Source organism: Schistocerca cancellata, chromosome 2 (assembly GCF_023864275.1).
Source record: "Schistocerca cancellata isolate TAMUIC-IGC-003103 chromosome 2, iqSchCanc2.1, whole genome shotgun sequence".
Classification (NCBI taxonomy): Eukaryota; Metazoa; Arthropoda; class Insecta; order Orthoptera; family Acrididae; genus Schistocerca; species Schistocerca cancellata.
In genome coordinates, this window is record NC_064627.1 from 280,509,569 (window position 1) to 280,522,319 (window position 12,751).

At 38.2% G+C, this 12,751-nt stretch overlaps 1 protein-coding gene across 2 annotated transcripts in view; it reads right to left on the bottom strand.

Moving 5' to 3' along the window:
* LOC126161619 (uncharacterized) overlaps nucleotides 1-12,751 on the bottom strand; it is a 63,184-nt gene that overhangs the window by 43,183 nt on the left and 7,250 nt on the right. For both annotated transcript variants that reach the window (XM_049917576.1, XM_049917575.1), the window contains 2 exons: nucleotides 9,348-9,779; nucleotides 3,862-4,042 (listed from right to left, as the gene is read on the bottom strand). In XM_049917576.1, the coding sequence (XP_049773533.1) occupies nucleotides 3,862-4,042; nucleotides 9,348-9,779 (613 nt within the window). The remainder of the gene's footprint in view (nucleotides 1-3,861; nucleotides 4,043-9,347; nucleotides 9,780-12,751) is intronic.

The following is a 12,751-nucleotide window of genomic DNA, read 5'->3' on the forward strand; positions in this document are numbered from 1 at the left end:
ATGAGCAAGCAGGATGTCCATATCATACTGTTGTGCTGTGAGTGTACTACCAGTCATTACCTGAAGTCATACCAGATAGTTCCACACACAATGCTGCTATAAATAACTCTGCTGTGCCTCTCCAAAACACAGAAGAACAGAACATCTCACCAGGTCACTACTGTAATTCCCAATGTTGGTCATTCGAGGTCGTGCAGAAACACAATCACTGAACACAATATGAGACCACTCATCAGAATTCCAGGCCTCTCCATCACAGCACCACTCCAGACACTGCTGTCTGTGTTGTGGTGTTAATGGCAGCCTATGCAGGGGACAGTAAGTCCATAGTCTGCAGTTACTAAGCTGGCCAATGGTGGGAGATGACATACAGAGTTGTCGGGAATCCAAAATTTGTTCTTGGATGAAAGACATAGATGTGAGGGCGTTTACAATGTGCTCGGTGCACAACACAGTGATCCTCTCTTGTGGTGGTCAGATGTGGTCAACCAGAACCCCCATGACGAGCATGCGTGCCCTTGTGCTCCGCTGTATTCCATCACCAGGCCACTGTCACATCCAAATATCCCACGATCTGGATATTGCAGTATTCGACCAGCTGGCCAAAAGAAGACTCACAGCAAAGCCCCCTTTAAACACAAGTCAGATGCTGATAACGCTGTCTCACATGAGTATGCAGCAACCCCATGTCCTATATGGTGATCACTCAATATCTAGCTCTGTTCATACCCCTTATTTTTCCTACCTGGCCTGGTAACAACACTAAATATTAACATCACTAATGCATTTTGGTGGCCACTTTACATGTCAAAGAGAATTGCAACTCTAATCACTAAGGTCCCTGCCAGTGGTGGGTAAAGTTACATTGACATCGAACCATGTCTTTTGGGTGCTCAACTTCTTTGCCGGCCAATGTAATTACAAATTTATTTTGACCTACTTAGATATTCCAACAGGATAAATGGATACAAACAATATTAGTGATAGGGAAGGACCCATACCCTGTTTACGGACTATGAAAGACTGAGACAGGTGTCAGATAGATAAAAAATTTAAGAACATGCTTTACTCTCTAGCATTTGCATTTTTTGGAACTCCTTGAACAGAAGAAAGTATACTGAAGTGGAAAAAGAAAGTTTGTGATGAATAATTCCTGATAGGAAGGAAAAGTTACTCCACACTATCGATCAGGATGAGCACAAAAATTTTCTAGGAAATGGCGAGTAATTTTTACTAAAGTCCTTTAAACACCGATTCATTTCTGTTGTCGATAACTTGTATTGATATATGACATTATAAGACAGAATGACTGGCCGGTTAGTAACTTAAGGAGGTGAAATTCTTAGTATTGCTGATAGATAAATATGAAAGTACAAAAACTATCCTAGCTTTTGGAACTGTAGTCCCCCCCCCCCCCCCCCCCCCCTGAGAGAAGAAGGGGGATAGACTGGGGAAGCTGGAAAGACAGAGCATGTCACTCAGTTCCCATGATGACATGGATCCACCTTTTGATTGATCTGTCCTGGAGTAGGGTTTCATGTGTGTTATCAGCAGTACAAAGAATTCTACTAATACCAGCGATTCTGTTTTATAATTTTACAGTTTTCTTGATTGAATTTTTCTTTTGATACAATTAACCTCTTGATATGTGATCAGACAATGATTACTTCATAGTATGATAAAAGTCAACAACATTACCTACTGAAAGTTGCTAGGAGCAGACTGAATGAAAAGTTTGCTGCCCAAAATATGACAATAAGGCTGAGAAGTTGATTAAGAAATTCAGATGCTTTATTCACTGTACGAAGTTCAGTAACACATCTCTGAGTCTGAATCTTTCAAATCTACAGTATTTTCTGTTAATTTTTGTTTCAAGTTGCTATAAATGATTCTTGCCTGCTGCAACAAGTCTAAAAATACTTAATCTGTCTCAGGCAAGAGAAGTCCATCTCAACCACGTAACTATTTTCTCTATCAGAGAATACGCCGATTCTGCAGCCTTTTACTTAATTCTCTTTCATAGATTAAAAGCACCTTGTAGCTCAGGAATCCCACTGACTATACATACATACATACATACATACATACATACATACATGCATTCTACTAAGTCAGTATTTGAGGAATTCAACTTATGGAAACTACATATAATCATAGACAAGATCAAAGTTCTGTATTATAATTACAGAGAGAAATTGTCAATGTTTGTCAATGGTAGAAACTAGAAAAAGTGTCAAGTAATTCTGATAACGGAACTAAAAAAAAATGACAGTTTAGTTTTTTTACAGTGCAATTCACCCTGTCCTATTTCTTAGGTGACACAATAAACAAATTGTTTAAATAGTCTTTAACTTTCAGTTATGATAATCACACCATGAACGAATGCCAGAAAAAAAAGCTCACTACGTGCACATTAGTTCAAAAAGATACAGAGAAGTGAAAAAGAACCAAAAATATTTTCTTACTAGGATACAGCATCTGTGATATCTCAAAGTAGTTGATTCTATGTCATATGGTATAATGTGGAATATTAATCTTTTAATTGTTTACAATGAAAAAGAGACAAATCAGTTTTAGGTCATTCTTGTAAAGTCAATGTTCCTCTTTCTGTCAGGCCTTAATCCTCACGGATTTTGCCCGTCACTTTCAGTGAGAGATATGCAGATATTTTAAGCCTTAATGGTTGTTTTTTAAGACAGACACAGAGAGAGAGAGAGAGAGAGAGAGAGAGAGAGAGAGAGAGAGAGAGAGAGAGAGAGAGCGCTCTACAAAAATAAGAGTCAACAGAACTAGAAAATGGATCTGCAGGTGTGGGTACAATCAAGGACACATGTTGCAAAAGGCTTCAGTAAATGACAAATTGTAGCATAGCAACATGTAAACTTTTTCTTATTTTGAAGTTCTTAGGATTACATTGTTTTTTGTCCCTCTCCAACTGACATTCACACATAAATCATTCTTTCTTTAATTTCTTGAAGACTAGATTAACACAAATTGTATTCTGCTGTGGAATGTAGTCTCTGTGGGACCCATTTTGCTTCACATGAAACAAAACTGATATTTGTATGATAATGGGCTCTCCATGATGGAATACAAATATTGAAAAGAGAAGGGGAGTAACCCGTCATAGAATTACGTCATCGAGTGGCCAATAGTCTTGTTTATGTGCCTATATGCCTATCAACAGCTCAACATTTCAACTTTATGGTAAGTTGTTGTCTTTATTCCTTTCAATATTTAAAACTGATAATTCCAAAGTTTATTGCCACAGCAATGTCAGTGTTTGTATATAAACACTGGATTATGAGCAGAGAAATCAACCATATCGACGCATCACTCTCTTGTGAATTGTGACCTATCACCCATCTTTGGAACCATCACTTGTAACTTGTTCTGGAATGTCATTCATCATAGTGATACACATTTGGTTTTTTAAGAAACTATAGAATTATGTCATTAAGAAAACATGGTATTATCTCATTACATCCTGTGACATGCAATCAAGATCTAATTTATAGTGGCATGTGTTTGTTTCAGTTGACATCTGTCTCTAACATTCATCATCATGATATGTGTTTCCATTGATACTCTGAATCTACAGAATGTGGGTTCCACAGTAAATAAACCGTGTGAAACTGCCCAGTGTCAGTCCACTTAGGTCAGTTGCAAATATAAAAAATTAAAATTACTCTCTGTCCATGTGTAGTAATGTCACTTAGGGATTTATTAATATTTACACATTTTAGTCATGTACTTCCTCATTACCGAAGATAAATCACTTGAAATTTAGCTTACCAATTTCAATAATATGAACCATATGGCAACCACAAGATAAAAAAAGATTTCTTAACAAATACTTACACTGAGAGCAAACATGAGTGTCTTTTGTTTCAGGTGTGCTATTAGTTGGACTTAAAACAGCAGTTGTTTCTTTGCTAGGAGATGCTGCTGGCCCATTACAGGATCCCTTTATCTGCACAATCCTCCCTTCTTCATCCAAAACAGCTTCAGTTTCACGCACCATGTGCTGCAGTTCAATTACCTACAAAGACAAATATAAAATAAATCATAATAGTATACTTAATATTTTACCAAAAGAAAAAGTTTCTCAGGAGAACTGTAACATTACAAGACAGACTGGCTCTTATCTTTGTCTCCTCCCATCCTCACAATAGTTCTGTCCCTTTCAACTTGGGCTCTGAGTGACCTTCCCCTCCTTATCCCTCTGTCCTCCCTGAGAAAAGAACTTTTTGTTTCAACACTTACAATAATTGTTTCCACTTTTAAATGTATCTATCTGTAGTCATCAGAATTTTGTCTCCTTGTACAAATACTGAACAGTCACTTTTGTCTCTGTAAAAATACAGCAAAATTTGGTAGTCACCATTTTCCCAGGGAAAATGTATGTTTGAATGTTACGTAACTTACTGCCATATATTTGGGGCCTTGTTTCTATCAGGTAAGTCTACACTTTCAAATGCAAATTTGCTGCTAATGTACAATTTAAACAACTTCTAATAGATGAAATAATTCAGCTTCTAAGTTAATGCAACTCCTTCATAAATTGTGCAAATTAATGGCACACAGTAGCAATTAATTCCTGTAGCACATAGTTTTCTCAGTTGTCTGGAGGATGAAGTTTAGAACTGGCTTTAAATGAATCTGACCTGGCAATCAACAATAGTGTTTTGTGATATTATAACACACACAGGCGGTTTGTAAATACAGTTCATCCCATACATCATAGTTAAAAATTAACCTGTCTTTTATAGATGATGATTCTTAACTCATATTTATACAACAATGTAAGTCATGACAAACATGCTATTTATTGATGCTCTACATTTTCACATATTTCACCAGAACTACTGTAACTACTTAAAATAATCAAATGACATTTATCAAAGAAGAACAAGGGATAATTTCTCTTATTTAGTAAACATAGTTATGGTTGCATATAAGGTTTAATTTTAATTTTTATTTTTAGATGACCAGTTTCAATCTTCTACGTAGATCATCATCAGATCAACATTCCTGATGACAATCTCTTTAGAAGATTGGAACCAATCATCTAAAAATAAAAATTAACAACTTATATGTGAGCATAACTATGTTTACTAAATAAGTTATAACTCATCGCTGTTTTCCTGGAACAATGGTCCAAAAATTTTTAGATAATTTATCTATAAACAGACATGCAAGCACAACCTTTTTTCACATGGTTTATACACAGCTCATAGTGTTCTGTGTAATACATGAGTAGTTCCTATTATTATCAGTATGACTATTTTAACTATAGTCCATTTTATTGTTAATACAACGGGAAATCCAGGATGGAATGTAACAATATTAGGAAAGGTAAGTTGCCACTCATTATATAGCAGAGATGCTGAGTTACAGATAGGTACAACAAAAAGATTCTCACAATTACAGCTTTCGGCCATTAAGGCCTTTGTTAACAATGCACGCTTGCACGCACGCACTCGCGTGCACGCCCCCCCCCCCCCCCCCCCCCACACACACACACGCGCGGCAAATTGAAATTAGAAATTAGCGGAGATTGAGGCCTGGCGGATAGCGAGAAGAGAGGATATGCTGAAGGGCAAGTTCCCACCTCCGGAGTTCTGACAGGGATGTGCTGGCCGTGCACCAAGGCATGTTTAGCCACAGGGTGATCCTCATTACCAACAAACACTGTCTGTCTGTGTCCATTCATGCAAAGGGACAGTTTGTTGCTGGTCATTCCCACATAGAAAGCTTCACAGTGTAGGCAGGTCAGTTGGTAAATCACGTGGGTGCTTTCACACGTGGCTCTGCCCTTGATTGTGTACACCTTCCAGGTTACGGGACTGGAGTAGGTGGTGGTGGGAGGGTGCATGGGACAGGTTTTACACCGGGATGTATATAATAATAAAAAAATAAAAATAAAAAAAAATCTACCCCTCAAACAGCGGCAGGAGAACACACACATTAAAACGTATTACAGTTTGCAAGCTTTTGGAACCTGTGGCCCCTCCTCCTATCCAGAGAAAGAGCCACTGGCTTCAAAAGCTTGCAAACTGTAATACATTTTCAATAATTAGTTTTAGAAGCTCTAATTTCTCTACATCCTAACAATTATTCAATTTACCATTTCTTTGTTATCTTATCACTTACCCCATTAATTTGTCTCACCTTGTTGCAACAATATTACAAACGTGATAGACTGTTACTCACCATGCAGAGAAGGAGTTGAGTCACAGACAGGTGCAATGAAGAGACTACTAAACATTTGAGCTTTTGGCCAAAAGGTTTTCTTCTTAAGTAGAAAGCACACACACATTCATACAAGAACAGCTCACAGACACATGAACATTGTCTCTGACAGCTGTAGCTGTGAGGCAGGCTGTTTTTGGTTGCATCTGGAGATTAGTCTTGTAGTCGATACAAAGCTCTGATTATATTATGTGCCCATCCTTCACTAAGTTTCACCCAAACAATCTTGAATGCTGTTTCAATATTTACCTTGATGGATTTGTGTTTCTTGACAAATGCAACAAATGCACCACTTCCATCTACGATTAGCCTATCCTTATGATATACACGTTAGATTTTCCCCAAAAATCTTACCACTATCAATTTCAGGTTTTACCCAGCTTTCTGTACCTAGCACCGTGTGGCCATCATTGCTTTTTAAGATCACTTCAAGCTCTGGCACTTTGTTGCATATGATTTGGCAGTTAATCATGATGATTAAAATACTATCATCAGTAGGAAACATTTCTAAGAATCTTACACTGATACTTCTAGTCCACTATCTGAACATGACGGAAATATTCTTAATGTAAAAAACTCTTGTGTGCACGCCACATGCAGTCAGCTGTTTGGGTTGCAGCTTCTGGTGTGTAGGGCACACCTGAGCATTTGGGGGATCCTGAAATTCTCAGCCCTGTGGTCCAAGTCCACGACATCACCGTGTTATTTGCCACAGAACATTCAAAGTCTCAGGTTCAGTCCTTCCACTTGGCTCAGAACCAGTAGATCACAAGTAGTTCTGCAGGCAATGCTGCAATTTGTGAACTTCAATGAAACTCTGTGACTAAGGCCCAGATAAGAGGTAACATGTGCACCTCAATTGCAGTTGGCTGCATCCCATTCCTTCAAAGACTGATGGAAGAGCCTCTTCAATATGTTTAATGAGTGGCCCAAGCAAACATACAGAGAGCACCTGTTGTTTCTTCTCATCCCTTGCTGTCACTTCCCTAAGGGCTCCCATATCTGCTGTGTGCTTGAACTACTGATGACTAGACCCTACTCTTTTGTGTTTGAATTCTCTTGACACAGGACACAGTGTTTTCCCAACAGGTGAAGTGAGTCTCACTGGCTCAATTTTGGTTTCAGTGGGAGACAGCACCTCAAACTTGTTGGTTAGGGGGATAGAGATAACAACCTGAGTTCTCCTTGGTCTCTGTCTCCCCTTCAAAGGGCATCTAGCCATACCACTGACACAACACTCACAGTCAAGTGGATGGTTAGTGATAGATCCCATACTTTACGTAGAGGAGACAGGATCCATGGGAGAGGATGGCACTTGAGGTACCTTCAGTATCTCTGATTCATGACTCGCAATATGCCCATTCACAGCAGCTTCCAGTTGTTTGACTGTAGTCAGGGCCATTTCCAGATTTCTAGATAACAACATGAATGGCTTAAAAACTAGTGTAAAAACGGATGGTAGTCATGTGGTGTCATTTTCAAAATTGAGTGTAATCCACATTCTGATGAGCTGATTAGAAAAGTAACCCTGCTTTATTTTCACTTATGCTTTAGTCATTCTTTCCAATGTAAGGAGACAACACTACAAGATGCACAATAAACTGATAAATGATATGCTAGATATTAGCCAAATCTTTAACAATGAGTAATTCTTAGAAATAAAGTTCTCAAACAATGCAGACACTTCTTGAACAAAATTAACATTGTTTGATCAGACATGCTGCTACTTATAATTCAAACTTGGGCTTAACTACACTAGTAGCTTACTCCATTACCAGAAACTCTTGCTAACATGTGCATGTGCTTCTCAATCTAAAGCAAAATACAGTTTTACATACTCATATCTGAGGTGATGCATTACTTATCAGCATTATTTGTGTCACTCACTGTCACAGACACACATTCTGCAAATGTGACAGTGTATTTTTCCCAAAAGTATATGAAATGTCAAGCTTTCAGGATTGTAACCTGTACTTTAGGGTACTATTTATGTGCATTTTGGTAATATGGAGATACGTACAATGTGATAGATAATGAATTTCAGAAATAGTACTGCAAATGATTATCAGTTACCTGCAGGGTATACCTGTACACAGTAAGTATGCCTTCACAGTTTTAAGTTAGTCTATTTTTGTTACCATTTGCTGGAACTAACCCAGAAGAGAGACTACACGATTCTTAGCATATGTAAAGAAAGGAACTATCTGGATATCTTTGTGTCATTTAATGAAGTATTATCATATTAAACTGAACTGATAAACCCCTGCTTAAGATGCTGTTTAAGTCTCATGTTCAGCCAAATGGCTACTTTTTGCCTGACTACAATACAGTACATGATGCAGATGACAGGATTCTGCAGGCAAGCAAAGTTCTATACTCCAAATCTAATGTGCACTAGTTTCTCTTACCTTGTTTCCACAGATACTTTGCAAGACATATAGTGATAGAAATAAAAGTGTTGAACAATGCACACTGAATACTAATTTTCTAAAGGCTTTCGTGTAAGTACCCCGAGCATTATGTATGGGCATTGCTGATCTGTTACAATCCTAGCAGTGCATATCTTAATTTTATGGCTATGGTCACATCAACTCAATAAATAAAATACTGGAGCAACAGCCTGCTCTTAGAATTGTTCACACTAACATTTAATGTGGTTTGCATTACACTTACCCAACCCCCCCCCCCCCCCCCCCCAACAAATCGAAGCCTTCTAGTTATCTTCACTACTACTGATTTTGTGCGCTTGTCCCATTTCCTACTGCTTCATGGTATTACCATTAGATATTTAAATGACGTGGCGGGCTCTAGAAGTTTATGAAAGATTTTATAATCTAATACTATCAGGTTCTTTCTCTTTGTCGTGGGAATTTCAATTTATTTACCCATGTTTTACATAATAGTACAAATGTCTGAAGTGCAGATCTAGACTTATTACAACATTACAAAATCTTGAGTGTGTAATAAAGGTCTGAGAGAATATACTGTAAATCACCACTGAGACCAACTGCTGAGCTGTGGATAATGTATATTTCCTTTGAAATTTGTCACCACTAATGAAATAAAACATGCACATTTATAGGCAGACATACCTGAGCTTTCATGAGATCAATATTTTCTGCTTGTATAGTTGTGGATGTTGTAGCATGTAATTTGGTCTGGAATACACCAGACGAGCTTCCAGTTGGTTCCAGGTGAATAGCGTGCTGCTTGCGTTGCTGAGCTCTTGAAATGAGACTTCTGTTAATATCTTCATATAGGCTGGAAGCTGAATAATGGGCAACAGTTTCCTTAAAATTTTTAATTCCTTTCTTATCAGAAAGTTCTTCTATTATTTGAGTTAAATCCTTCTTAGGTTTTGAAGAACTGACAATACGAGGCACTGTAGCTTTTATGTCTCTCAATGCCACAACCTCATTATTACTCTCATGAGAAGGTGCTTTGTCACTTGTACTCCAACTTTCTTTTTCAGAAGATGCTGTAACAACTGGTTCTGGCTGTATTATCACAGTGTAATCATCCATCTGAAAATAAAAGAAATCTTAAAATGATACACATACACCTACACATACACATGTATACATAAAATGATGCATGTTTCTCACTTATTTTTGCAGTAGTTTTTTCTCTGCAAGGTACTTCTGACACTGACAGATGTGCCTATATTTCTGGAATGAACTGCTATCCTAGATAGCTGTGAGAACTACATAAATTGTCAAACAGGGGAACCAAGAGGATCATATTATTCAACTCAACGCACTGCAGTTTTAAAGTTGTAGTGTAGGATGTCTTGTCAACTGTGTGCATGACAGTATCTTCCACAACTATTTTGATCTGTGGAGATATTTTGGTAATACGATATATACTAATTCAAGCAATCATTATTGATGTAAATGTTCTCAGCACACTTTCAATGCTGTAATCTGATATATTGTACAATTACTGATACAATGTTATATTATTTAATTTTTGCTGTATTACTGACAGTGAGGTCATTAGAAACAGAACTGGAGCTCAACTGAACCAAGATGAAGAAGCTGCTGCTACATTTAAGAAATCTCCCCACCATTCACTTGCCATGATTTAGGGACACCTAAAACAGGGTGGCAAGAGAGGATCCGAATCCTGCTTCTCCCAAGAAAAATTCCTGTGTCTTAACTGTAGCAAAAAAGTTTATGTTTGTTTAATACAATGACTACTCTCACAAGTTAAATTCAGATCTGGAAACTCCCAGCGAGATAATGTTTGTGAATATCTCACTAATAAATTAAAACTAATTCATTGTTAAAGATGTCTGAAAATAAGATTAAAAAACTATGGACTCCTTACAGAGGTCAGGAACCTGGATGAAAGACACACTTAAAAACTTGGGAGCAAATGACAAAGCAAAGTCATTCAGGACAACATAGCAAAAAACATGTAAGGTGTAGTATGTAATTGGGTGGGAGGGTAGGTGGGCAGGGGACAGTTACAAAGTGTAATGAAGGAAGATTACATTAACAGCTTATAGGGAGAGGGATATGAGATGAAGCAGAGAAGAAGAGGCAGGAAATAAGACACATGAAACAATGTATGGAGAAGTAAACCGTCAAAACAAAGCAGTGTAGCAATCAATGTCATTGTATCACAAAGAGAGAGTGGAAAATTGGATATCAAAGAGAGATACTTGGATAAATTTACATAAAGTACAGTGGGTTTGGCAACAGTCAAGCTTTAGGCAGAGAGTAAGTTTCAACATTCAAATTTCTGCTGTGATGTTACAAGCAGGGATAAGAGTTCAAACTATAATTGCTCTTGTTTTGAAGAGTCTTTAAAACTCTGTTGAACAACTTTATCTCCGGTAAACGATCCGACTGCACACTGAGTTTCACACTTTTCCCCTTCACTGTGGATTGTTTTCCCGAAGAGTCATGTCTCCTTGTTACATTTGTCTCTTGAGAAATTCCTCAGAGATGGATTTTGTTCAGATTGACTCTTACTATTTCTGTTATCAAGGTTCATCGTGGAGACCATTTTTTCTTCTTCTGCTCTTCAGTACCCAGTAAACATTCATTGTGAGTCACATGCAAATTTGAAGAATCATGTTTCATATGCCACGTTACTGCCCGGGTATACCACACATGGTCAGTAATTTTCCCTTTGCTTTTCCGGCAAAGGGGAGGAGGGTGGTCATGTAAAGTTCCTGATCATCAGATGTTTCATCAATGTCCTGGATTAAATTTCAAATATCTCCACAGTGTTTCACGGACAGAGGGCATGTAACACTATTGGTGGTGATCCATCTATCAGATAGGTAGTTAAGCATGGTGGCCCCCTGGGATGGCTATGTGCCGCCACAGGGCTTCACCCTCTCTACCTTCTCTCATCATCTTACACTGGAAACATGACATCAATACTAAACATGCACCCATTACAGTCATCTACACTTATCTGATATATGTAATGTACAACTCTCACACTTTACAAGGGAAAGGTGTCAGTGTATGTGAAGGGTAGGAAAAACCTTTCCAATTAGGGAGCAACTTTGTCCACAATATTTTTCTATGCTTAACTTTTACTTATTGTGTATGGTCTCCTTTGAAATACTCTCTCTTCCACAACTGATACACCACCCCCAATGCCGTTTCCACTTCCGAAAGAAGTTTTGGTATGCCATTTGCTGGATCACGCAAAGTGCCGCTTGTGAATTTTCTTTTGTCTCCTCAGTCATTGAAAATCTTCACCCTTTCAATGGCATTCTCAAAAAATGTCCGCCACGTCTGGAGAATAAGGACGACGAGCAGCACAGTGATTTCATTTTTTGTGCAATAGTCACACAGCAACTGGGATGAATGTGCAGGTGCGTTATCATGATGCAAGAGCCACAACTTGTCTCGCCACATTTCAGGCCATTTCCTTCTCACATTTTCTCGCAGGTGTCACAAAATATTCCGATAGTAGCACTGATTAACAGTTTGTCCCTCTGGGACAAATTCATGATGACCTAATCCTTCAAAGTCAAAGAAAACTATCAGCATGGCTTTGATATTTGACCTGACCTGACAAGCTCTTTTTAGTCTTGGAGAACCTTTCCTGACCAATTGTGCAGATTGAATCTTGGTCTCAACATCATTACTCTAGACCCACGTCTCATCACCAGTTATGATTCTCTTAAGGAACATCTCATGCTCATTTGTGAATCCAAAAGTTCTTGACATATTGTGAGGTGATGGTCTTTCTGGTCTTGTCTCAGGAGCCATGGGACAGACTTGGTGGCAACACAACACATTCCAAGATGCTGTGTCAGGATTTCATGACATGATCCAACTGAAATTGTACATTCTTCTGCAGTCTCTTGGACAGTCAGTCTTTGAATGACATGAACAATTTCACTGATGTTCCTGACACGAGAGTCATCGGAAGATGTCAAAGGGCATCCTGATCGAGAGTCATCTTTAACTTCAGACAAGCCGTTTTCAAGTCATGTGAATCATTCATAACACCAACTGCAGCTTAA